The sequence below is a fragment of the Dendrobates tinctorius genome, unplaced genomic scaffold, assembly GCF_039654945.1.
Source record: "Dendrobates tinctorius isolate UK_male_01 unplaced genomic scaffold, ASM3965494v1 ptg000011l, whole genome shotgun sequence".
NCBI lineage: Eukaryota > Metazoa > Chordata > Amphibia > Anura > Dendrobatidae > Dendrobates > Dendrobates tinctorius.
In genome coordinates this window covers 37,271,826-37,298,699 of record NW_027361679.1, presented here as the reverse complement: position 1 = coordinate 37,298,699, position 26,874 = coordinate 37,271,826, and the positions used below count along the sequence as shown (strand labels likewise).

Below are 26,874 nucleotides of genomic sequence, written 5' to 3'. Positions count from 1 at the left end.
TTCTGGCGTTGTCTATTGGTCATGAGTGGCTTGACGCAAGGAATGCGACACTTGTAGCCCATTTCCTGGATACGTCGGTGTGTGGTGGCTCTTAAAGCATTGTCTCCAGCAGCAGTCCACTCCTTGTGAGTCTCCGCCAAATTTTTGAATGGCCTTTTCTTAACAATCCTTACAAGGCTGCTCTTATCCTGGTTGCTTGTGCACCTTTTTCTACCACATTTTTTCCTTCCACTCAACCTTCCATTATTATGCTTGGATACAGCACTCTGTGGACAGCCAGCTTCTTTAGCAATGACCTTTTGTGACTTACCCTCCTTGTGGAGTGTGTCAGTGACTGCCTTCTGGACATCTGTCAAGTCAGCAGTCTTCCCCATGATTGTGGAGCCTACTGAAACAGACTAAGGGACCCTTTTAAACGCTTAGGAAGCCTTTGCAGGTGTTTTTTTTTGTTAATTATTCTAATTTACTGAGATAATGACTTTTGGGTTTTCATTGGCTGTAAGCCATAATCATCAACATTACCAGAAATAAACACTTGAAATAGATCACTCTGTTTGTAAATGACTCAGTAGAATGAGTTTCACTTTTTATATTGAAGAACTGAAATAAATTAACTTTTCTCTCTCACTTAAATTTTGTGAGAAGCACCTGTATCTCCCATTCGGTACGACACAAGTAGAATTACCGCTTACTCAGAGGATGTTTTTATCAGACTTGCCATTCTCAGAAAATGCATATTGATAGCACCTCAGATAAGACTTCATAAATTATGCCAAGTCATAAAGTAGCAGACACATCTCCGCATCTGTTCAAAAGATAATGCTAGAAGCCATTTATAGTCAAATTTCTACAAAGAAGCCATTACTGAAGACCACAAATAAGTGATTTCTTTGGGCGAAGCAACACAAAGACTTATTAGTTCAGTGGAAATCTGTACATTAGTCTGATGAGTAAAAATTTTAGATTTTTGTTACCAACTGCCATGTCTTTTTTTTTTAGATGCATAAAAGGTGAACAGATGGGTTCTTCATATGTGTTGCCAACCATGAAGGAAGGGGAGGTGTGGTGTGGGGGTGCTTTGCAAGTGACGCTGTTGGTGATTTATTCCAAATTGAGGGCACACTTAGCAAGCATGACAACCACCGAATTCTGCAGGGACATGCCATCCCATCTAGTTTGCCCTTAGTGGGACTATCATTTGTGTTACAACATCACAATCACCCAAAACACACCTTCAGGCTATGTAAAGGCTACATAACCAAGAAGAAGGGATGGAGTGTTTCGTCAGATGACCTGGCCACCACAATCACCAGACATGAACCCAATTGGGATGAGTTGGACCTCAGAGCAAATGCAAGGCAGCCAACAATTTCTTACCACTACTGGGAACTCCTTCTCAACCCTTGGAAAGCTTTTCCTGTTATCTACTTTAGGAAGTTGCTTGAGAAAATCCCATGGGGATGTAAAGATGTCCTTATAGTAAAAAAGGGGTTCTTTTGAGCTTTGTTTCACACGTGTTTCTTGTTCTCATATGTGTCCCTCTGTGGTTCTGCTGTCTACAGTCTGAATCCACATTGGCCACCCTATAATACGAACAAGGAAAACCTTACCACGAGTGTGCAATCTTTTGACCAATAATATATATGCACATGCTTTAATAGGAGTGCGGCAATATCGTCATGATTTGTAAAAATAATCAGATGCTGTATTCTCATTACTAAGTTTTGTTTCAGATTGCTCAGTCTGTGCTGATGACCATTGCTAACAACTTTGTGACTGACAGAAATTCAGGAGAGGTGATGACTGTTGGGTAAGTGATTAGTTGTAATTGTCCATCTGTCAGCATCTTCAGAATTGGAACATTCTAAAAAGCTTTGTTTAAAAAAAACCACACGCTTTGGTCACATTTGTGGTGAGGAAACCCATTAAATCAGAATAAGTTTTTTTCTGTAGTTTCCAATTTAACTTCTCATTGATACATTTTTATAACAGAATGTTTTTCAGAGTTTTTGCAAATAAAATTGTGTAGACAAAACCACCAAAACCCTACATTCCAACCCTTCACTTTCTCTTAAGCATAATGGAAGTCTACAGCCATTAACCATATTATCCTGTCTAATCTACAAGAATAAAGTATAGACCTGTTATTAAATGAGATCTCTCTATCGCTTCATTGGGAGACACAGGAAACCATGGGTGTATGCTGAAACTGCAAAAATAAAGTTAGCTCTTCCCCAGCAGTGTACACTCACCACAAGATTAAATTAATTAAGCTAGTGTTAGTATGAGTCAAGCATGGGTCTGGACCCAGTCCCGTTTCTACTTTTTTTTAGGTTTGTTGGTTTTTTATTAATGATTTCCCCTGTTCTTTCTGATACTGCTGGTGAGGGTAAAAGAATGGAGTTGTCACTCTGCCATCCCACATAGAGACCAAGAGTAAAATATGTAGTGTCACTTCTGTATTGTCTCCGGTCTAGCTCTTTGACACAGCAAGAGTGTTTGGGGCTCCCTGGTGGACGGTCCTTGCCACTCCCCCTCCCCCCCCCCCATTCCCCCAGAGCCAGACTGTGCAGGGATGGAAGACTGACCCATTACCTTCCAGCCGTTCGACAGACTGCATCCGCTACAGTCTCCCATCACCGATCTGCGAGGGAGGATTCTAGGACCTCCAAGAAAGGTACCTTCTAAATCACTGGGCACTTAGGGGGACTCTGAAAGAAGGAAAAAAAAGAGAAGTCTTACCCTTCCCTTGCATTTTTTTTCACTATTCGCTCCTTGTCTTTTCCTTCCAAGACCAGCTGTGGCTTCCATGCCACCCTGGTTCTCTTCAGCGCCCTCACTTTAAAATTCAGCCCCAGCCCCACCGTTCTCAGCCTATGAGGGTGCTCCTTTCTGATTCCGCCTCCTCTTTTCCTTTCCAGTGCCATCTTATCACCAGCTCACTTTGAACCGCTGCATGCTCCATGACTTCCACAGACTCTGCAGCTCACCGCTCTGGACTGCTCATTGTTTCAACCAAATCTCCAGATTCACATCCTCGAAGACCTGGTCTCACTTGCTCTCTTGGTCTCTTTTGGGCTCTTTCTCGCCACAGGAGTCCTGTCTGCTTCCCCGGTTACCTGGATCTTCTGGTTCCTCAACCCCACCATGGTAGATAACAAAAAGCGAGCATGCACCAGCTCATTGTCCAATTCTCCGTTACCTTCCACATCCTCCAGGATGGCATCCATCCTTCACTCTCTTTTTCACTCCTCCTCCGACGCTCTGGCGCTTCAGGAGTCTGATCCCGATTTGGACTGAGAACAGTTCTCAATACTATGTGACGTGGTGGTTAGTCTGATTCTGGCAGTTAATCAAGACCCTTGTGGAGCCTGAACCCTCCGAGCATACCGTAATCTTCAGCAAGACAAAGCGCCCTCCTCAGATTTTCATCAACCACAAAGAATTCAACAGCTTCTTTACCAGGGAATGGGAGCACCTGGAGGTCTTGTATCCATTTGAGTCCAACCTTTTACAGAAATGGCCAGCATCTTCAGTGCAGTGGACTTGTCTTCTGACTCTCCACTAACACCATCTCCATTTCTAATGGGTCCTCTCTGAAGGACGCCTCCGACCGGCACACTGAGGCTGTCGCCAAATCTGCTTTTGAGGCCGTGGGCTCGGCCCCTTTCCTATCCTTTGCCGCAACGTGGGTATCAGTTTGTTTCTGCTTGGGAAAAAGCTCTTTTGCTAAGGTATTCGGTCGGGCACTCCCACTGCCGAATTAGTGGAACTAGTGGACCAGATTGCCCACACAGGGAAGTACCTTCTATCGGCTTCTCTCAATATAGCCGTTTGCTCAGCTCTTGTGGCTGGCAACATCACTAAGATTTGCAGGGTCCTATGGCTGAAGTGAAGTCAAGGAATGTGAACTTTGCATCCAAGAAGTTTCTCACCAGTCTCCCTCTCCAGGGCCCCCGACTCTTCAGAGAAGAGCCAGACAAGATCATTTTGGATACCAGGGAGGGAAAGAGTACCTCTCTTCTGCAACAGAGGGCCAAACATCTGCCTCTCGAGAGATGCACAATTCAGTTTCACTCCTTTCAGAAATTCTCACTCCGAAACAGCAACTGTCAGGACAAAAGGAGACCATCCTTCAAGCCAGCATCTTCCTGGCATCCACAAAACTCTCCAGCACAGGTGATCCATGCACAGATCCAACAGATTATCTTCGCCATGACGGGGCGCCCCATCTAGGAAGCCTTTCTGGGTGAGCGGCTGTCTTCTTCGGTTCTGGGAGGAGTGACTCTTGGTAGTCGACAATGCTTGGGTCTGGGATGTGCTATGGCTATAAAATAAAGATGATGGTGGTTTATATTCATTCTCTTGAATTTTACCACTCTGCAACATTTCCTTTAATGGTACAATCTCTGCTACAATCCCTGCTTGCTGTCATCTGATTTTTACCCGTCTGCAAAATTTCCTTTAATGGTATATAACAGTGCCTGCTGAATGTTTGCTTACTTCATTTGTTGCATTGTACTCAAAACTAAAGGCCCTTTTACATTTAGCGATGCACCAGCGATCCGACCAGCGATCCGACCTGGTCAGGATCGCTGGTGCATCGCTAAATGATCGCTAGTGAGCTTTCACACAGAAAGATCTCACAGTGATGCAGCAGCGACGCAGCGCATGATACTCACCTGTCACACACAGCGATCCAGACGTCCTCCCGCCTGCGTCCAGCGTCGCTCGTCAGCCCAGCAGGAAGCAGACAACGAGAAATGGAGCCGCCCAATCTTGCGCGATCAGCGACACAGCGGGGGAGCCGGTCGGAGGTAAGTATCACACATAGCGATATCGCTAGCAATATCGCTATAACGTCACAAAATCAGTGACGTTTTAGCGATATTGCTAGCGATATCGCTATGTGTAAGGGTACCCGTTACACCTAGCGACTCACCAGCGACTCACCAGCGATCCCGACCAGCGATATGACGCGGTAAGGATCGCTGGTGCATTGCTAGGTGGTCGCTAGTGAGCTGCCACACAGGCAGATCTCACCAGCGACATCGCTGGGGACGGGGATCGCTACTTACCTGTCAGACGCGGCGATCCTGCGTCCTCCCGCCCGGCTCCACGCATCGCTCATCGTCACAGCAGGAAGCGCCGCAGGAAGTGACCGACGAGGAATGATCAAGGAGCTTCTCGCTCGATCGGCGATAACCAGCGGGGGAGCCGGTCGGAGGTAAGTATCACATGCAGCGATATCGCTAGCAATATCGCTGCAACGTCACAAAATCGGTGACTTTACAGCGATATTGCTAGCGATATCGCAGTGTGTAACGGGTGCTTAAAACCCCCTTTACTGCTGTATAGCCATGTTGGGGCCAGTAGAGATGTTATCTGATGCAAGGTGTTACCAGCATATGGATGTAGCAAGGCCCTGTGCCTTTGATTGTCTAACCTCCCCTGGTGTGCTAACCAATTGCTAATTTATCCCAAACCAGTTCCCACAATCCCTCTCACCTGATCCTCTACTCAGCCCTATATATTTAGTAGCATCTTAAGGGGGGCAGGCGTGTGGGGTCTGACATGCGTATTTCTGCAGCATAAGTATCAATGCAGCAAAAGTATCGTATCAAGAAGCTGCAGGTATCACTGCAGCAAAAGTATTGTATCAAGAAGCTGCAGTTATTTCAACGGCAGTTAGTCACGGCAGGGGTCAGGACCCCACAATATGTAGCTGTCTCTTTTGGGTATGTCTGCTGAGTAAGCACTTCTTATTACTTGGATCTAGCTTTTCTGTTAACCCATCTTACTGCTTCACCATGTTTACATATGCCCTCAGTGTTTGCTCTGTTAATCCTCACTCTCCTTCGCTATCCCCAAACCCCCCAGCACTCTCGAGCCAAATAATCATCTCCCCTTTCCTCTTGCCTACCCACCTGATTTCCTCTGCTGACCTCCTCCTCAAATCTGTCCTAATAAAACCTAAAACAAGCCGCCCACTCTTCTTATCCCTTCTGCTCTCCCTTTCTCTGCTTCTTCTCACTGCTGGTGACATGTCTCCCAAACCTGGACCCACACAGCTCATACCCCCCATCCTGGACCCCTTCCTACCACTCCCTGTCTAATAAGATCTACCGCAATCTTTCCAACGTAAAACCTGTGCTATTGACACCCACCCCCCTGCTCCCTCTCTCTGCAGCAGTCTGGAATGCCCACTCCATCTGCAATAAGCTTCAGGTGATTCATGACCTTTTTCTCTCTCGTAATCTTGCCTTCCTCGGCCTCACAGAAACATGGTTGACACTCTCTGACACAGCCTCCCCTGCTGCACTGTTATGGCGGCCTCCACTTCACCCACACTCCTCGCCCTTGTAACAGACACGGTGAAGGAGTGGGTCTTCTCCTTTCCTCTAACTGCACCTTTAACTCAATCCCACCTCTTCCCTCCCTAATCCTCCCCTCTTTTGAAGTCCACTCTGTCCGCATCTACTCTCCCTACAACCTCCAAGTGGCTGTCATATACCGACCTCCAGGCCCGACCACTGCCTTCATTGACCAATTCTCTACCTGGCTTCTTCACTTTCTTTCCAATGAAGTGATCCATCTCCTCTCGGTCGTTCTGTGGTAACTTCGATATCTTCTTTCATAGGGCCCTCTTTCACCAGAATTCTCAGTTGATCACTTTAACGGCATTTGTGTTGAAGCTGCAGAACTGAGGTTTACTGGTTTCTCCTTCGTCTCATTGGGGGACACAGATACTGTGGGGTGTATGCTTCTGCCGCTAGGAAGCTGACAATAAGTGGAAAAAAAGAGGTTAGCTCCTCCTCCGCAGTATACACCCTCGCCCCTATTGCGGGCGGAAATCAGTTTTTTGCTTAGTGTCCTATGGAGGCACACACAGTCTGGATCTCTCCAGACTATTTTTTTTTTTTTTCTAGTTTACTATGAAGATGAGACAGGGGCGACGGATCCTATTGAAAGGGTCCGATCTCCCCAAACCATCAACGGGCGAGCACGCGTTGAGTATCGTCTCCGCGTATCCTTTCCCGCACCGAGGGACATATCTGGGACTTTTCCCCAGACTTCTATTTTTGTTTGTTATTTTATGAAGATGAGACGGGGCAACGCATCCTATTAAAAGGATCCGATTTCCCCAAACCATCAACGGGCGAGCACGTGCGAGTATCCCTCCACGTATCCTTTCCCGCGACGTGGGACATTATGCCAGACTTAGCCCTGTCCACCCCTAGGTATTGAAATCATGGGCTTGCACAGAGGCACAAGACTAGTCTGTGCGGCCCCCACTGCTCCACCAACGCTAGACGGCGGTGCTGCAAGGTGGCGGACGGTCCCTCTCCTCACCCCCTGAAGGGGTTAGATGGAGCTCGGGTGCTTGCACCGTCCTATTTTTTTTATCAATGACCCCCTCACATACCTGCGCTCAGGCTGAAGAGGATCATCGGTGAGGAGAGGATCGGGGAGGGCTCCTGCGAAGATTTCGGGCTGGAGCCCACAGCCGCAGCAGGCGGCGTCCACTAGCCATGCAAGAGAAGGGCTGGATCCATCAGGACAGGAACGCTGCGCCGGCCAGTAGCGCCATTTTTTGGTACTGCGCCCCCACCCCCCTCCCCGGTCGGGTAGGGGAAAAATTGAGGCCGCGGCTTCGGCCATAAGTTCTGCCCTCGGGACCGCGTGTCACTTCCGGCAGCCCACCCTGCACTCGGCGGAGGTAAAAATCGAGGCCCCGGCTTCGGCGCACTATTTAAAGGAAGCATCCAGGTCGGGGGGCGCAGGACTGGGGTAAGTGCTGCCTGAGAGGCCACGCTAGGGAAAAACGAGGGGCTACCTCTTCCCCATATCCCCAGCAGCGGACAGATACAGCATGTCCGAAAAAAGCAAAGATGCAAACGTTCTTTTACGCGGCATGCATCTCTTGTCGGACTGCGTTTCCGCGGGCGCAGAGCAAGCGTTTATGCAAAGCCTGCGAATCCAAACGCGACCAGGAGCCCTCCTCTGCGACCGCGACCAATGTGTCAAATCCCCCGAAGTGGGCCCGATCACTGTCACAGTACATGGTGTCGCTTACGAGAGCAATAGAATCCCTTCAAGCCCCAGATAGGGGCAGGGACAGTGTCGCCGCCTTTAGAGGGTACCTCCACCTCACAGGAGCCTCCGGCCTGCAGGGGCCACCCTCACTCCAGGCAGACCCAGGGGAAACGAATCCACACGGTGTCGCCCAGTCCATCCGGTGCCTTCGGCATCTGTAAGATCTACTTCTCGCTCCCTGTCACCAGTGGTTGATAGCGAGCAGACCTCAGATTGCGACTCAGATGAGCCCATTGACCTGAACACTCCAGAGTCACGTGAAACAGTGGACAGCCTCATAGAAGCCATCAATCAGACCCTGGGGATTGAGGATGATACCGCAGCGGCTACGGGGCATAAAGTTGCATGTAAACAAGTGAAGCGGACGCACAGAATTTTTTCCTCTCACCCTGAGTTTGAGGACATAGTGCAGCGGCACAGAGAACGTCCAAAACGGCGTTTTTCTCGGGTTAAAGGGCACTCGAAACGCGTTATCCGTTTGCTTCGGACCTCTGTAAACAATGGATGGAATCCCCGATAGTGGATCCTCCGGTTTCACGCCTGGCCACTAAGACCCTGTTATCTGTCCCTAGGGTTTCCTCGATTAAAGATCCCACGGACTACATTATTGAGAGCCTAGCTCGTTCAGTATATGAGGCGTCAGGGTCTTCACTCGCTCCCTCGTTCGCAGCAACTTGGGTAGCCAAGGCTATGATATCATAGTCAGAAACATTAAACAAGGTCGCGCAGGAGCAGGATCTACCTGCAGAGATCTCGGAGGTCACAGGTCAGATGACGATAGCCGGAGATTATGTAATGAATGCGTTTTTGGATGCGGCCAGTTGTTCAGCACTTGCTGCCGCTAATGCAATCTCTATCTGAAGAGCCCTATGGTTGAGGACATGGCGGGCCGATTCTACTTCCAAGAAGTCCTTGACTTCTCTGCCTGATCAGTGCGGCCGCCTATTTTTGGATCAACTTATCTCCGACTCCACAGGAGGAAAGAGCGGGTTTCTCCCCCAACAGAAGGTTAGATCGTTCTTTCGTCACCTGGTTCAGGCACGTTTTCGGGCCTTTCGCAGTGCCACCGGCCATTCTAGGCCGGGCATGACGGCATTGGTCAGGTGGCAGCCTGAGCCTGGTCCGGGACCCGAATAGGAGACCGGTCCGGGGTCATGCGTTAAAAGACTCCGGGTGGACTATGGGGCCCAATTCCGCCACCTCAGGCCGCCCCAACCAGGATAGGGAGCGGCAGGTCGTTATAGAGCCAACCCATTGGGGAGAATGCGTGCTCAACAGGCCAGATCGAGGGGACCCAGATCCTAAGGCTCATCGGCCAAATGACTCAAGGTCTTTACCAGACGACACCAGCAAAGTGGGCGGCTGCCTACTCTGTTTTCACCACGTCTGGGCCAACATCGCTCACGACGCATGGGTAAAAGAGTTGGTGTCCTCAGGTTACAAAATAGAATTTGTCAGATACCCTCCAAGAAGGTTTTTTCTTTCCCGGCTTCCCATGGTGGATACCCAGGTAAGGGCTCTATTGGGAGCCATCAAGTCGCTCCTGCACAACGGAGTCATTGTTCCAGTGCCGGAACATAGAAGAGCTCGGGTTCTATTCAAACCTTTTTGCGGTCCCCAAAAAGGACGGGTCTGTCAGGCCTGTTTTGGACCTAAAGCTTCTGAACAAATTCATCAGGATCAGACATTTCTGGATGGAGTCTCTCCGTTCAGTCATAGCGGTCATGGAGCAGTGAGAATACTTGGCCTCAATTGACAGCCATGACGCTTTTCTGCATATTCCCATTTTTTCCTCCTCATCAGAGGCGGCTACGCTTCGCCATCAGCGTTCAGCATTTTAAGTTCGTAGCACTACCCTTTGGGCTAGACACGGCTCCCAGAGTGTTCACAAAGGTTTTGGCAATTGTCAGGGCCACACTGCATTCTCGAGGCATAGTCGTCTTGCCTTATCTGGACGACCTCTTAGTCAAGGGCCCGTCAATACGGGCATGTGAGGAAGTTGTCAACATCACGCTAGATACTCTTGCCGCTTAGATGGTTGATCAATGCAAAGAAATCATCCCTTGTGCCAGCTCAGAGGATCTCCTTCCTAGGAATTATCTTCGACACTTGCTGAGGGTTGATAATTCTCCCTCAGGAAAGGGCGCTAGTCTCCGTCAGGGAGTCCGGACACTACGCCAACCAGTCCCTCATACCATCCGATCCGCGATAAGGATCCTAGGGAAAATGGTGGCAGCAATCGAAGCGATACCTTTCGTCCAGTTCAATCCTTCACCCCCTGCAGCACGCCTCGTGTCAGCCTGGGACAAGAATCCTTTCACGCTCGATCGACGGTGCAAACTGTCCTCTCAAGTCAGGCAGTCGCTCGGATGGTGGATTACCAGTTCTCCCTCACCCATGACAGCACCACGGAGAGAGGGGGTCCGCCCATCAAGGACAGGAACCTACAGACAAAAGAGCGGCACCTCTCCTCCGCCCCCCAGTTGGGTTCCTGTCCTTGACGGGTGAACCACGGCAGCAAGAGCGCAGCGCTTACCGGAAGGTGAAGATCCGGGACCGCCCCGTCCGCGGTCAGACAGCGGGAAGGCCCCTGTCGCGGCGGGGTCGGTTGCCGAAGCCGCCACCGCTGCAGCTGAGGGGCTGTCCAGGGTGAGCGGGCGGGGAGGACCGGGCCGCCGCTCCGGGAGGAGTAGGGGCCGGGGGACGCCGGATAGGGGCAGCGCCGGGTACACAGGTGTACCAAGATGGCGCTGCCCCGGAAGTAGAATGAGGAACTTCCGGGTCCCCGCGGTCGGCACATGCGCAGTACGCACTCCCCGGGGGAAGAGCGGTGCAGGCCGGGAAGACAGGTGATGCCAGGGCGGCTTATTCAAATTGGGAACGCTAAAGCAGCCTCAGAGCTGGAAGCGTTCAGGCGCGATGGATAGCGACCAGCATGAGGAGCTACAGCAGCCTAAGCAGCAGCAGCAAAAAAGGCAGCATCACCAGCGCCGCCAAAAGGATAAAGACGGACGGGGGAGCAGGTCCAGCAGCCACTCCACGCAGCAGTCTACTGCAAGGAGCAAGTCACCTGCCGTGGATCGCCCAGTGAGGGATTTGGATCCACTTCCAGAACTGGTACCTGCAACCGCGCATGAGGGGTAAGTGGATCTTCGTGAATGTTCCCCATTGTAATAGACTTCTTTCCCTTATCAGGGAAAGAAGAAAGAAAAGACCAAGAACAGGGAATGCCCCACCTGTGGGAAACCATTACCAACGCCCTGGGAGAAAAAATTGTGTGACTCCTGTATACAGGAGGTCCTCGGCGGTGAAACCCCGGATCATGCCGCAGACCTAAGGGCGGTAATCCGCGCAGAAATTCAGAGTGCCCTTTCATCCAGAAAACGGGAAAGGAAGGGAAGGAAGGGGGACGTGGTGATAGAGTCCCAATCAGACAGCTTATCGTCAGGGGAAGTCACCTCCCATACTGTAAATACCGACTCGTCATCCTCCGATGAGGAGACGGAAGGTCGTCATTGTTTCCCCCTGGACGAAGTGGATGCCTTAGTAAAGGCGGTAAGATCCACTATGGGGGTGGAAGACCCCCGGACTGATAGATCAGTCCAGGACATTATGTTCGGGGGACTGAGTAAAAAAAAACGGAAGGTATTTCCGTTAAATAAGAACGTCCAAGGCCTCATAGATAAAGAATGGGAAAAACCGGATAGGAAAAGCTCCACGGTTCCTTCCATCAAAAGGAAGTACCCATTTGAGGAGGAAGCATCCACATCATGGGATAAGGCCCCCAAACTAGACGTGGCGATAGCCAAAGCTTCAAGAAAGTTTGCACTCCCCTTTGAAGATATGGGTACCCTGAAAGACCCGTTAAAAAAGCGGATACCCTACTTAAGGGCACCTGGGAATCAGCAGGGGGAAACATCAGGCCGGCGGTAGCGGCAACCTGTACCTCCAGAGCTCTTATGGTATGGATAGACCAATTGGAGAGACAGATAAGGGAAGGGGTTCCCAGAGATAAAATCCTGGAATCCATGCCAATGATAAGAGGGGCGGCAGCCTACCTGGCCGACTCTTCGGCTGATTCGATAAGATTGTCATCTAAAACAGCAGCCTTGTCGAATGCAGCTAGACGAGCTTTATGGTTAAAATGTTGGCCTGGGGATCTCCAGACAAAAATAAAATTATGCGCCATTCCCTGTGAAGGAAAATTCCTCTTCGGGGAAACCTTGGATGACATCCTCGAAAAGGCAGGCGACAAAAAGAAAGGCTTCCCAAACCTAGGACCTGTGACCGCCACAGGCTTTAAACGGTCCTTTCGGAACAAAAAGTTCTTCCAGAGGAGACCCCCGAGAGACCAAAAATGGGAAGACAGAAGAAGGGACAGGGGGTTCATCTTCGGTAACTCGTCCCGGGATAAAAAACCCGCCAAGTGACTGTGGGCCCAGGGTGGGAGGGAGACTAAGGTTTTTCCTCCCAGCCTGGGAGAAAATATCCAACAATCCCTGGCTGATAAATCTTGTAAGATCGGGATTAAGGATAAACTTTTATTCTCTCCCGCCGCAAAAATACATAATTACCCCGATAAGGTCGTCAAAAAACGAACAGGACGCCCTCGAAAAGGAGGTTCTGAGTATGTTGGACAAAAAAGTCCTACAGGAGGTTCCCCCACAGGAGAGAGGCAGGGGGTTCTACTCGCCTCTCTTCCTGGTAACCAAACCAGACGGCACCTTCCGCACCATCATAAATTTAAAAAGACTGAATTGCTATATCAAGAACGAAAAATTCAAGATGGAATCGATCAAATCGACCATCAAAATTCTCTTTCCGCAATGCTTTATGGTGGTCCTAGACCTCAGCGATGCCTACTACCATGTCCCCATTCACAAAGAATCCAGGCAATACCTCAGGCTAGCAGTCTCGATAGCAGGAGAAATAAGAGAATTCCAATACAAGGCCCTGCCATTTGGGATCTCAGTGGCTCCACGGGTCTTTACGAAATTGGTGGCAGAGATGATGGCTCACATAAGAGAACAGGATGTTCTGATAGTGCCTTATTTGGACGACTTTTTAATAGCGAGCAACTCAGGCCAGAAATGCACAGAACAGAGGGACCGAGTGATGAGCACTCTAAAAAACCTCGGGTGGCTTCTGAACCTGAAAAAGTCAAGGCTGGAACCAAAGAGAGTCCAGGAGTTCCTAGGCCTGACACTGGATTCAAACATCCAAGTGTGTTACTTGCCAGATCACAAAAGGGACAGAATTATTCATATGGTACAAAAAGCGAGGCAAAACCCCTCTATGACACTAAGACGAGCAATGTCCCTGTTAGGGTCCCTCTCTGCATGCTTGCCGGCGGTCCAGTGGGCACAAATACATATGAGGGATCTGCAATGGGATATCCTGACCAACCAGCGGACCTTAGGAGACCACTTGGAACATCATATTACGCTAGGTTCAAAAACTATTCTTTCCCTAGCCTGGTGGGAGGACAAAAACAACTTGTCCAAAGGGATCCCCTGGGAGGCCAAAATCACACATGTAATTACCACCGACGCCAGTCCTGTGGGATGGGGAGCACACATGGGCATCAGCGTGGCTCAAGGGGGATGGAGAAGTCAAGAACTAAAAGCCTCCTCGAATCAAAAAGAACTGCTAGCAGTAAATTATGCCTTGAGTCACTTTTTGCCAGCATTAAAAGGCCATCATGTCCGGATATTCTCGGACAACCGAGTAACAGTGGCCTATATAAACCACCAGGGGGGAACCAGGTCCAGAACGCTAATGGAGGCATCCTTCGAGATATTCGGGTTAGCAGAGAAAAACTTACTGTCCCTATCGGCGCTACATATACGGGGAGTAGAGAACCAAACGGCAGACTTTCTGAGCCGTACCCAACTACATCAGGGGGAGTGGGCTCTAAATCAGTCCGTTTTTCAGAAGATTGTAGAAATGTGGGGAACCCCAGACATAGACTTATTTGCAGACCACAAAAACAAAAAAGTGGAAACATTCTGTTCTCTAAATCCCAAAGGGAATCCTCACACCCTGGACGCATTTATGCTCCCATGGACACGGGGTTTACTGTATGCCTTACCACCGACCATTCTCCTTCCGGCGGTGATAAGGAAAGTCAGGGAAGAGGGGGCTCGGGTAATACTTATAGCCCCTTTCTGGCCAAAAAGAACATGGTTTTCATGGCTCAGAATAATGTCAGTAACCGACCCCTGGGTTCTACCAGATCTCCCCGACCTTCTATCGCAGGGCCCTGTGCTACACCCCCAAGCAGTGAACCTCCATTTAACAGCATGGAATTTGAAAGGTCACTGCTGAGGGGGAAAGGATTTTCAGAAAATCTAATTTCCACGTTACAAAAAAGTAGAAAACCAGTTACAATCAAAGCCTATGGTAGAACCTGGAGAAAATTCCTATCCAGTTCGGGGGCAAAGGTTCAGGATGGAATACAAATGGATAAAATCCTGGAATTCCTCCAAAGGGGGTTAGAACAGGGACTAGCGACTAACACACTGAGGGTACAGGTAGCGGCCCTGGGCGCCCTCTATAATCAGGAGGTAGCGAGCGACCCTTGGGTGTCACGGTTTATGAGGGCCGCAGCCAGGTCTAGACCAATAGCTACCCAGAAAGTACCATCATGGGATCTGAACTTAGTGTTGTCAGCCCTAACAGGACCCCCATTCGAGCCTATTCAGTCAGCTCCACTAAAGACCCTATCATTAAAAACGATACTGCTAGTGGCCCTAACATCGGCCCGCAGAGTAAGTGACATTCAAGCCTTATCGGCAATACCCCCATTCATTAAAATTATGGAGGATAGAATTATATTGAAACCTGACCCTGCATATTTGCCCAAGGTAGCAACACACTTCCATAGATCACAGGAGGTAGTCCTTCCTTCCTTCTGCCCAAACCCTACGAATAGAGGAGAGGAGAAATTTCACACATTAGATGTGAAGAGGTGCTTAGTGCACTACCTAGAGGCCACCAAGGGATGTAGGAAGGAAGGATCTCTCTTTGTGTGTTTCCAGGGACCTCGTAAGGGGCTCGGGGCGTCCAAAAGTACCCTGGCAAGATGGATAAGAGACGCGATTGCCCTGGCATACTCATGCAGCGGGAATACCATCCCGGAGGGTCTAAAAGCCCACTCTACAAGAGCAATGGCAACCTCATGGGCAGAAAGATCAGAGGTATCGATAGAACAGATCTGTAAGGCGGCCACCTGGTCAACACCTTCTACCTTTTTCAAACACTATCGCCTAGATCTAGCCTCTGCGTCTGACCTGACCTTCGGGAGAAGGGTCCTTCAGGCGGTGGTCCCTCCCTAAGCTACCAATCTCTGAAATTCTCTCCGTGGTGCTGTCATGGGTGAGGGAGAATAGCTTAGTTACTCACCGATAACGGTGTTTCTCGGAACCCATGACAGCACCCGCTTAATTCCCCCCCTTTTTTCACGTGTGCGGTGAGCACGATTTAATGTGTGTAGAGTGTGTTCTTAGACACGAGGTTTCTCTATAAGTATGCAAATTATAATGTTATGTATATACTTTTGTTATTAACTAACTGGGAGACCCTCTGATGCTCTGTAACCAACTGGGGGCGGAGGAGAGGTGCCGCTCTTTTGTCTGTAGGTTCCTGTCCTTGATGGGCGGACCCCCTCTCTCCGTGGTGCTGTCATGGGTTCCGAGAAACACCGTTATCGGTGAGTAACTAAGCTATTCCTCTCTGGCCTAGGGGAAACCTTTCCCCCCATGTCATGGGCTGATAATGACAATTGACGTCAGTTTCCTCGGTTGGGGAGCGGTGTTTCGCCACCACACAACCCAGAAACGGTGGTCGCCACAGGAGGCACGCCTCCCGATCAACTTATTGGGGGATACGAGCAATTCGGCTGGCTCTGCAGAGGTTTCATCACTTTCTAGCAGGCCGCCCTGTCCGGATTCCATCGGACATCGCCACGGCGGTGGTTTACATAATTCGTCAGGGGGGCACCCGTAGCAGAACAACCATGCGCGAGGTGGAGCACGTTCTTCAGTGGGCCGAAGCAAACCACTCGGTGATTTCGGCTGTCCACATCCCGAGATGGAAAATTGGGCGGCAGACTTCTTCAGCCGGCAGGGTCTTGCATCCGGAGAGTGGTCTCTACATCCCGAAGTTCTTCAACAGATTTGTCAACTGTGGGGAGCTCCGGATGTGGACCTGACGGTTTCCACAGTGAATGCCAAGGTGCCCACATATGTCGCTCGGGCCAGGGACTCGCAGGCATTCGCGATGGACGCGTTGGTTCTGCCATGGAACCAGTTTCGCTTCCCATATCTATTTCCCCCACTGCCACTACTCCCGAGTGTCAGCAAAGGGATCAAGACGGAAGGGGGGCCGGCGATTCTGCTGGCCCCAGACTGGCCCCGTCGAGCGTGGAACGCAGGTCTAAGGCAGCTGCTCGCCGACGTTCCTGGGCGCCTGCTAGAGCGTCCAGATCTACCGTCTCAAGGGCCAATTTGCCACCCGAACTCAGGGACCCTGTGTTTGACGGCAGGGCCGTTGAATCTTGGATTCTAACCCAGGCAGGGTTCGGGAGCAAGGTGGTCGCTACAACGATTAGCGCCCGGAGGCCTGCTTCAGCATGAATTTACCACCACACCTGGAAGGTGTTATTTGCTTGATGTCGAGGCGCGGTGTTTCTCCGCTAAGATTCTCGATCTCCAACATCTTGGGTTTTCTCCAGTCGGGCTCAGAGAGCCTGATAGCTCAGTCGGTAGAGCATTAGACTCGGGCTTTGCCCCAGGTTTCCGCAGGAGACAAATGTCGGCCTTATCCGTCCTGTTCCAGTGCAGGGTTGCTACCAATTTTCAGGTGAAAACTTTTCATCCGGGGAGTGTCCCACTTGATACCTCCCTATATGGCGCCGACGGACGCCTGGGTTCTTCACATGGTCTTAAGCGTTCTGCAGGAAGCTCCATTGGAACCGCTTCAGGATACCTTTCCTGGAAAGTTGTTCCCCTAGTGGCCATCACTTCTATCAGGAGGGTTTCAGAGCTGGCGGCTCTATCCTGCCGAGCTCCGTTCCTCACTTTCCATAGGTATAAGGTGGTCCTAAGACCAGACCCTCTTTTTCTGCCGAAGGTCGTGTCCTCTTTTTCACATCAATGAAGATGTTGTTTTGCCTTTATTTTGTCCAGCACCGGTGCACCGTGTGGAAGAAGGCTCTTCACACGTTAGACCTGATAAGAGCCCTCTGGAGGTACGTGTCACCCTTTCCTCAGTTGGACACGCTGTTCGTGCTCCCTGAAGAACGCAGGAAGGGACTCGCTGCCTCAAAGTCGACCATAGCCAGATGGATTCGTTTGACTATTCAGGAGTCCTACTGCATTAGAGGCACGCCGATTCCAGCAGGGATCAGAGCGCACTCTACTCGGGCAGTGGGCGCCTCTTGGGCGCTTCGGCATCAGGCTTCGACGGAACAGGTTTGCAAGGCAGCAACCTGGTCCAGCCTGCACACATTTGCCAAACATAATATCCATGCTCAGGCCTGGGTAGAAGGATTCTCCAAGCAACGGTGGCGCACCTTTAAACAGGAGGTGAATGTAGCTTGGATCGGTGAGTCAATCTCCCACCCAGGGACTGCTTTACGACGTCCCACAGTATCTGTGTCCCCAATGAGACGAAGGAGAAACATGGATTTTTGTGAGTACTCACCGTAAAATCCTTTTCTCCGAGACGCTCATTGGGGGACACAGCACCCACCCTATTAGCCAGTTGGCTCTTGTTTAAATTAATGTGTTTACTTATTTGATATAAGAGTGGTGTTTTCCTTTGGACATGTTGTACCTGTATTAAGGCTTATTTGTTGTCCTCCTACTGCTTTGGCACCAAACTGATTTCCGCCCGCAATAGAGGCGAGGGTGTATACTGCGGAGGAGGAGCTAACCTCTTTTTTTCACTTAGTGTCAGCTTCCTAGTGGCAGAAGCATACACCCCACAGTATCTGTGTCCCCCAATGAGCGTCTCGGAGAAAAGGATTTTACGGTGAGTACTCACAAAAATCCATGTTTCTCTGATCGGGTCATTGAGACCATGATCAGGTCGAGGAAGCCGCCTTCCTCTCGCATTTACTACCGTACATGGAAGGCCTTCTTCCTCTGATGTGAAGCCAATCGGGCCGCCCTCATGGTTTTTGCTCTTCTGTGCCTGTTTACAGTTAAACCTTGAATCTGACCTGTCCCTCAGTTCACTCAAGGGTCAGGTCTTGGTACTGTCCACTCTGTTTAAGAAGCAGGCGTCTCTTTCTCAGCTCAGTAAGATCCTTCAAGGGGTTTCACACTCTGTCCCTCCTTACCAGCCCTCAGTACAGTCTTGGGACCTCAAACTAGTTCTGGATGTCCTTCAGGAGTCTCTGTTCGAGCCACTGCATGAAATCTGTGTCTCCTTCCTCTCATGGAAGCTTACCTTCCTAGTAGCCATCACCTCAGTCAGACGAGTGTCTGAACTTGCGACTCTTTCTTGCAGTTCCACCAGGACAATGTGGTCCTGTGTCCGAGCCAATCCTTTCTTTCTAAGGTGGTTTTCTTATTTCACCTTAATGAAGACATCGTACTTCCTTCATTTTGTCAGTCTCCCTCTGTGGAGCGGCCACTAAACAAGCTGGACCTTGTGAGAGCTCTGCGTTGCTAGCTCTACAGGACAGCACCCTTCAGACTGGCAGATTCTGTTTGTAATATTCATATTCATGACTTTAATGAGCGGTACCATGTGACCGCTGAATGCAGGAACAGCTGGGGCGCCGAGACCATGGGGGGGAAGCAGGGGATGCAGAGACCGTGCCAGGAGGGGGATATGGTCTCTGACACCCCCGCTCCCCCGCCGACCCCCGGTATATGACTTGGGTATAAGCCAAGAGGGGGACTTGCAGCCCAAAAAAAGGGCTTAAAATCTCGGCTTATACGCGAGTATATACGGTATATCTTTATTAATGTATAAAAGTCAGTATAATAACATAAAAAATCACAATGATATACCAGAGTTAAGGGGGTTTTACACATAGCGATATCGCTAACAATATCGCTAAAGCATCACCGATTTAGTGACGCAGCAGCGATATCACTACCGATATCGCTATGTGTGATACTTACCTCCGACCGGCTCCCCCGCTGTCCATCTCTGATTAGGGACCACTTAGCGATGCACCAGCGATCCATATCGTTGTCGGGATCGCTGGTGCATCGCCAAGTGTAATGGTACCCTTAGTGTCAGTTGGTAGGTGTACACTGCTGGGAAAAAGCTAACTTTTTTTGCACACTGTCAATCTCGTAGTGTCAGCAGCATACACCTATAATCCCTCAATGAAGGCTGTGACAAAAAGATTTTATGAGGAGTTCCCAAAATCTTCTTTCAAATTTTAGAGTTCAGGTCGTTGAAGATATTCACTCATCTTCAAAATATGAGGTCTTTTTTAAAGCAATACATTAGTATGCTATGGACAGAGCCCTAGATAACACTATATGAAAGTATTCATTGGCCAGTAAATTATCTACAGCTAACAATATGCCGATTTTTCTAGTCCACTCTGAATACAAAAAGGTCTAAAACTCTTCGGGAAATGTTGCACCAAAAGGCAACTTTGTAAGAGATGCATTAGATCCCCATCACTGTGTTGACATTTTGGGAAATTCTGAGTCTTCTAACATTGGTTTGTGCAAAGGGGTCTAAAAACACTGAGACAACTTTTAGAGTCAATTGCCGTTCTGTGTGTTTAAGATCATCCTGGTTTTCTTCTAATTACATCTTACTAGCCAGAATTTCTTAGTCTTTAGGTAGATTTTCACATGAATTTGAGATACAGCCTTCAGTATCCTTCTGCGTTAATACACACAATCAACGGGACTGAAGTATGTTTTCACTTCTCCCAGTTTCAGGAGAGTTCAATAAGGAATAAATTCTTGGACTTTGAGTGCGCTGCCAGACGGATTCAATAACCACACATGGTTAAAAAAGTTAACCCTTTAATCCCTACGCGTTTCGAAGCATAACGCTTCTTCTTCAGGGGTTGATACAACCCCTGAAGAAGCGTTATGCTTCGAAACGCGTAGGGATTAAAGGGTTAACTTTTTTAACCTTGTGTGGTTATTGAATCCGTCTGGCAGCGCACTCAAAGTCCAAGAATTTATTCCTTATTGAACTGTGGTACGGTTCATCTGTGGACCGTTGGACGTGCAGCAGGCTGACTTACTATACAAGCTTTATTTTATCTTTGAGAAGGTGAGTTTAATACATTCAGTAATTGAACATTTTACCCGGATAAGACCCTATTGCGCTTTTGTTTCAACCTTCTAGTGAAAATAACCTTGAGTTTCAGGAGAGTGAAATATCAACCAAACTGGGAAATGCGAGCTATGGCATTCAACAGCAGGCCTTAAAGGGTTTGGAACACGATCAATGTACATTTTATTCAATAGATCTTAGGCCTCTTTCACACTTCCGTTTTTGACCATCAGTCAAAATCCGCCGGTTTTTGAAAAAAACGGATACGCCATTTTTTTTTTTTGGCGGATCCGTATTTTCCCCATTGAGTTGCATTACCGGCTGATCTTGACGGATGGCTATCAGTTGGATCAATTGTTTTGCGGATCCGCCAAATTTTTTGCGTCCGCAGACATGCCTGGACGGACCCTGCAACGTTTTTTTTGCTGCAGGATCCGCATTTTACAAATTCTCTCTCCCTCTCTCTCCCTCTCCTTCGCTCTCTCTCCTTCGCTCTCTCTCCTTCGCGCTCTCTCCTTCGCTCTCTCTCCTTCGCTCTCTCTCCTTCGCTCTCTCTCCTTCGCTCTCTCTCCTTCGCTCTCTCTCCTTCGCTCTCTCTCCTTCGCTCTCTCTCCTTCGCTCTCTCTCCTTCGCTCTCTCTCCTTCGCTCTCTCTCCTTCGCTCTCTCTCCTTTGCTCTCTCTCCCGTCTTCCCGGGCAGCGGTTCCTTTAAAATTCTTCATTCGGCGGATCCGTCAGAAAAACGGATCCGGTGGCATCCGTTCACATCAGTTAGGAACGGATCCGCTTTCCGCCTTTTTTGCGGATTTTGACTGACACAAAAAACTGAAGTGTGAAATAGGCCTTAGGATAATAAGTTCCACAATTGGATATGTTTAAACAAAAATGTTCTTGTGCTGGGATAATCTTATAAATGTGCACCTGCTGTGCACTGTGCAATGCCTTTGCCTCACCATGCAGGAACATGATCATTGATTAAAATGTACTTTGTTTATGAGATAACGCCTTTAAGTATTCCCAAATGTGTCTTTATGCAATTCAACTTTATATATTTGTAGGAGGCAATGTCAGAAACCCACATTATTAAATGATGAATGAAGATTGATGCATTTAATATTTTAGCTGAAATCTGACATGTGCCTCTTTGGTACACTGCCAAATCACTATTAAAATTTGCTCAAAGATGAGGAGCATGATCACAGAAGGTGATGTTGGATCTTGCAATGTTTCCCTTCTTACTGTTTCTTGAATTTTGTCAAACGATTTTGACTTTACAGAATAAATGCTATAAAAGAGATAACTGCTCGGTGTCCTTTGGCAATGAAAGAAGAGCTCTTACAGGATCTGTCACAGTATAAGACCCACAAGGATAAAAGTGAGTAATATTTGAAACCGTATAAAACATTTTATATGTAAAAAAAGAAAAAACTTCCTTCAGATTCATAATAATAATTTATTTTAAATACTGTAATATTTATTCCTTCCTGCATAGGTAAGCAAATCCTTTTCCATTCAGTGTAATTGTCCCTTCCTGGCTTACTTTATTCCATTTTAACCACAGATAAATGCTGTGATCAAGGGCTTTAAGAACCAAAACCTTGATTTTTGGCAGGCCAGTTGTTTTATCACATTTGCTTGTCTATCTGTTGACATTATTACTGGGAAGACTTGATAGATGAATCTACTGGTACTCGACACATATCACTGAAAGATGGGGTTAGCACTCATAGAAGATGTTTGGAATTAGGAGAACTATATAGCACAGCTAGCTAGTCTGTTAATGAAGTTTCAGAGCCTATACATCAGGAAAATTCTGGAAACATTAGACTGGAAGAGTGTTAATGACTTTTAACCCCTTAATTACCGCTGATACACATTAAAATGACTTATTAAGGGTCCTTATTCCCTTATCACTATGCTAAAACTACAATTGTGAATAGGGAAATAGCGCTGCCCTGAGGCTGATATTCCTGCGAGTGTACAGTTCTCCTCCCAAAGGTTTTCGAACTGATCGCGGTCAATTAACCCCTTAAATACCGATCAACAGACATAGCTAGGTGGTTAAAAGGGGGTTAAAAACGCACAAAAATCCCAAAAAGCCATTTCACCACTAAAAACGCAGCCTTTGTGTTTTAAAAAAAAAAAAAACCCACGAAATGACTGTTTTATAAAACTGTCATGTTGTTTATTCTGAACGGCTAACACTATTAAAAATAAAAACACGACAATGTCGCTTTTTCATCATACTCACACTCAAAAAGCGATACTATAAAAAACGGTATAAATGAAAATGTCATATCTTTCCGTAAAAAAAAGCCCTAATTTGGCGAAAAAATAAGTTACAACTCTCACAGTATGTTGAGCTTGAAAACACCAAAACTATGGACAATAAATGGGACCATAGTCGATCATTACTAGGGAACTTCCAATTGAATGTATTTTACAGGGGGAAAAAGAGTGAATAACCACAAGCAACTCAAATAATAAGATGAGCGGTACGCAAATGTCACGTCAGAGTTTTTGAAACCGTTTACATAGGCGTGGTCTGCGTTCTAGATGACCTACGATGGTAGCTGAACACACCACCAGGCACAGGTGTTATCGTCTTGCATGTGCTAGGGATCAACTACTTTGGACGAGGGACCAATGGGCCTCAGTGGTGTTCACGGATGAAAGTCAAGTCACGCTGAGCAAAAACGCTAAAGGCTCCAAGTCATCGTTCCAGGTGAACATGGACCAAGGCAATCTTCAGCAGCTGCAGCAGCCAATAGCTCACCGTCAGTGTGGACACAAGTGAGGCAGCCGTTTGAGTGATAGGAGCAGCAGCTGTCCCAGCCAGAGGAACAGGGCATCCCAAGACTCCTCAGTATCCAGAGAGGATGCGTTGTGTTTCTCACCACAGCCTCCGAATATGGTACCTTTAGATGACGGCGGGTGGTGAGTGATCTCTGTGAATGTCACCATATATTAATAGCCTCCTTATTGTTTGTTTATATCATTAGGAGAGGCTTAGGAAAGCTAGCGTTAAGAAGAGGAACAGGGAGTGTGCGCTAGGCAAAAGGCTGCTAGCGGTGGACTGGCAGAAGGCTCTGAATGCATCCACAGGACCATTATTAGTGAGGAGAACCCTGACTTTGCAGCAAGCCTTTGGTCTGCTAGTAGATCCAAAGTGGAGGGCTCAGGGCTCCCTTTAAGCCCTGTTAAAAAAAAAAAAAAAAAAATGGGAAGAAAAAAGTCAGAGAGGTTTCTTCTAAATCTGACTCCTCTTGAAAATTGTTACAAGTACAATGTCATACTAAGTCCCCGTCCTCCTCCTCGTCTTCAGATAGTGACACAGGGGGCAGACGGTGCTTTCCCGTGGAGTATAAGAATGAGCTGCTTAAAGCCATTAGAACAACTATGGGCCTAAAGGAGAAGAAAGCAGCCAAGTCTCTTGAGCATGTGATGTTTTGAGGAAAAGAAGTAACGCACCTTCCCGGTCAATGCTGAGGTCCAGGCTCTCATTAGCAGAGAGTGGAGGAGACCGGAGAAATCTGGTAAACTGCCCTCATCCTCGAAAAGGAGATATCCTTTTGAGGAAAATGATAGAGAGTTGTGGGACAAGGTCCCTAGAGTTAATGGCGCTGTGTCTGGGTCTTCTAAGAGGTCAGCACTTCCCTTGGAAGATTCGGGGGTACTCGGGGACCCGTTAGATTAGAAGGCGGACAGTTATCTAAGGCAAACATGGGAAGCGGCAGCGGGAAGTCTGAAACCAGCAATTGCCAGAACTTGTACTGCACTTTCTCTAATGATTTGGCTACAACAGCTGGAGGAACAGCTTAAAGGGAATCTGTCACCCCATTTTTCGAGTATCAGCTGCTGGCACCGCCATCAGGGGCTTATCTACAGCATTCTGTAATGCTGTAGATAAGCCCCCGTTGTAACCTGAAACATAAGAAAAATGAGTTCTATTATACTCACCGGGGGGCGGTCCGGTCTTGGTCCGATGGGTGTTGCGGTGCGGCGCCTCCCATCTTCTAACGCTAGACCGCACCGTGACACCCATCGGACCAAAACCGGACCGCCCCTGGGTGAGTATAATTTAACTCATTTTTCTTATCTTTCAGTTTACATCGGGGAATTATCTACAGCATTACAGAATGCTGTAGATAAGCCCCTGATGGCGGTGCCGGCAGCTGATTCCCTTTAGTCCAAGGTGCCAAGATATAGGATGTTGTCAAACATGTCCCTATTGCACGGAGCCACAGCATTCCTGGCAGATACATCCTTTGACTTTGAGAGCCTGGCAGCTAGGTCTGCTGGTCTATCGAATGCGGCAAGTCAGGCCTTATGGCTCAAGGACTGTCCAGGAGATCTGCAGTCGAAGAAGTTATGTTCCTTACTGTGTGATGGCCAGTTTTTGTTCGAGAAAAGCTGGATGACATTCTGGGAAAAGCTGTTGACAGCAGCTTACTAGAAAAAACCCTTTCTAAAATATAACTTTTATTAAATTTTAGAATAAAAAAAGTCTCAATACCCACTAAGTGAAGGTGCAAAAGTGCTTAAATTATTTTGACAAAAAATAATATATGAAGGGGCTAAATGAAGCCTTGGGGAAAAAGATAGATAAAACAATTTATCCCACTAGGCTACCCGCATGGCATTATTCTGGCTAATACACATCTTTGTTTGAAAAATAAGAACACGCAAAGATAAGCCCACACAGCACAACGCCTCAAGATATCTAACCATATAGAACCAGGATAACTAATAAGTAGCTCATTCCCTAAGAAAGTAATATGTCATAACAGTGATATTCTGTCGTGCTCCAAAAAATCTCAATCTCACTCAGAGGGTCAGATGGCCTGTATCCACGGTTTTTTTGGGGGTTTTTTTTTCAACTTTGAAGTTTTTTTTATATATTCTGTATTTAGAAATTTTCAAAAATATAACAGGAAAGGAAAAATTCCATTTTCCAGAAATAGTAAAAGAAAGAATAAGATTAAAAAACAATCGTAATAAACCACAACGATAACACTACAAGGCTGCGGATTTGCGAACCAAAAGGGTTGTAAGAAGAGTTTAAATAAAACAAGGGGCAGTGGTGGGGAGGGACACGTGAAGGAAAGTAGGAGGGTAAGGAGTCAGAAAATCCTGCTTAAAATATAGAGGTTAACTAAGCGATTTGGGAGATCAAGGTCAAATCAAGGCATGAACATTACAGAACAAGCTATATGTAAAGATAAAAAAACCTTATAACCTTATAAAAATAATTCTCTCCAAACCCTCCCAATAGACATTCCTCAACAATTTTTTCAAAAACTCAAAAATATAATTTCAAAATATATATGGCCAGATAAAAACCATAGGATAAACTTTAAAACCTTGGTAAAATCAAGACGTAGAGGAGGTTTAGGTCTCCCTGAGTTTGATCACCCCACATATCAAGAGTGATTGAGCTGCAATCCCCTTGTCCCACAAAACTTTGGGTTCCACTTTAGTTGAATGATCTTCATGATGGTTTTGCACACTACTTATGGCCGACCCCATTTAATAGATTTAAATACAATAATATCACGAACCCGTACACTATGACTACCCTCAGATTATGCAAAACACAAGCCGCGGAGACACCATCACATGTTTCTCAACGCAAGCAATGACTAGCCAGGTCTTTCCCCGGGAAGGAACAACCACGGGAAGGGCAGTCTCCAATGAAGGAAACCACCTATGCCAAAACATGGTATCCATCCACAGACAGCTGAAAAAAGCGGTCCGGCACTGTCCTCTCCTCCGGTGTGGAGGAGAGGAGACTGTCCTCCAGGCCCTGGGTACCATACCCCTGTAAAAAAAAAAAAAAAAATAAATCGGGGTATATTTGCCTTCCGGTGTCCCGCGCTGCATTCCCGGCCTAAGCGTTCCCAGTAATGCCTTGCGGCACGGTCCAGTGATGACGTAGTCTCGCGTGACTCCAGCGGTCTTGCGAGATCGCTATAGCAACGCGAGACTACGTCATCACAGGTCTCGCAAGGCATTACTGGGAATGCTGTGGCCCGGGAATGCAGCGCGGGACGCCGGAAGGTAAATATACCCTGATTTTTTTTTAATTTTTTTTAGCATTTTAACATCCTATCTTTTACTATTGATGCCGCATAGGCAGCCTCAATAGTAAAAACCTGGTCACACTTGTCAAACACTATGTCTGACGAGTGTGACCAACCTGTCAATCACTTTCCAAGCGATGCTTCAAATCGCTTGGAAAGTGCTTGAATATCGCACGTGAAAATCGCGATCATAATCGCGGTAAAATCGCGCGGGGAAAAAACGCGCGATTTCTGGGAAGGAGTCCGGTTTTTAGTGAGCGTTTTAAAACGCTACGTGGGCACATAGCCTAAACAGCTGCATCCATTAGCCAGTCATAACATGTAAGGGAATGAACATCAATATGCAAATATAAATAAAATAACCACTGGTATGAAATAGGGGAAAAATTTAGTCTGTTGATGCCTCAGTCCTATACAGGCACCACAAA

The 26,874-nt window shown here is 47.8% G+C and overlaps 1 protein-coding gene across 3 annotated transcripts in view; it reads left to right on the top strand.

Moving 5' to 3' along the window:
• The window catches only part of SDAD1 (SDA1 domain containing 1), a 204,422-nt gene that overhangs the window by 65,128 nt on the left and 112,420 nt on the right, over positions 1–26,874 (top strand). For all 3 annotated transcript variants that reach the window (XM_073541097.1, XM_073541116.1, XM_073541107.1), the window contains exons 14-15: positions 1,734–1,810; positions 21,641–21,738. In XM_073541097.1, the coding sequence (XP_073397198.1) occupies positions 1,734–1,810; positions 21,641–21,738 (175 nt within the window). The remainder of the gene's footprint in view (positions 1–1,733; positions 1,811–21,640; positions 21,739–26,874) is intronic.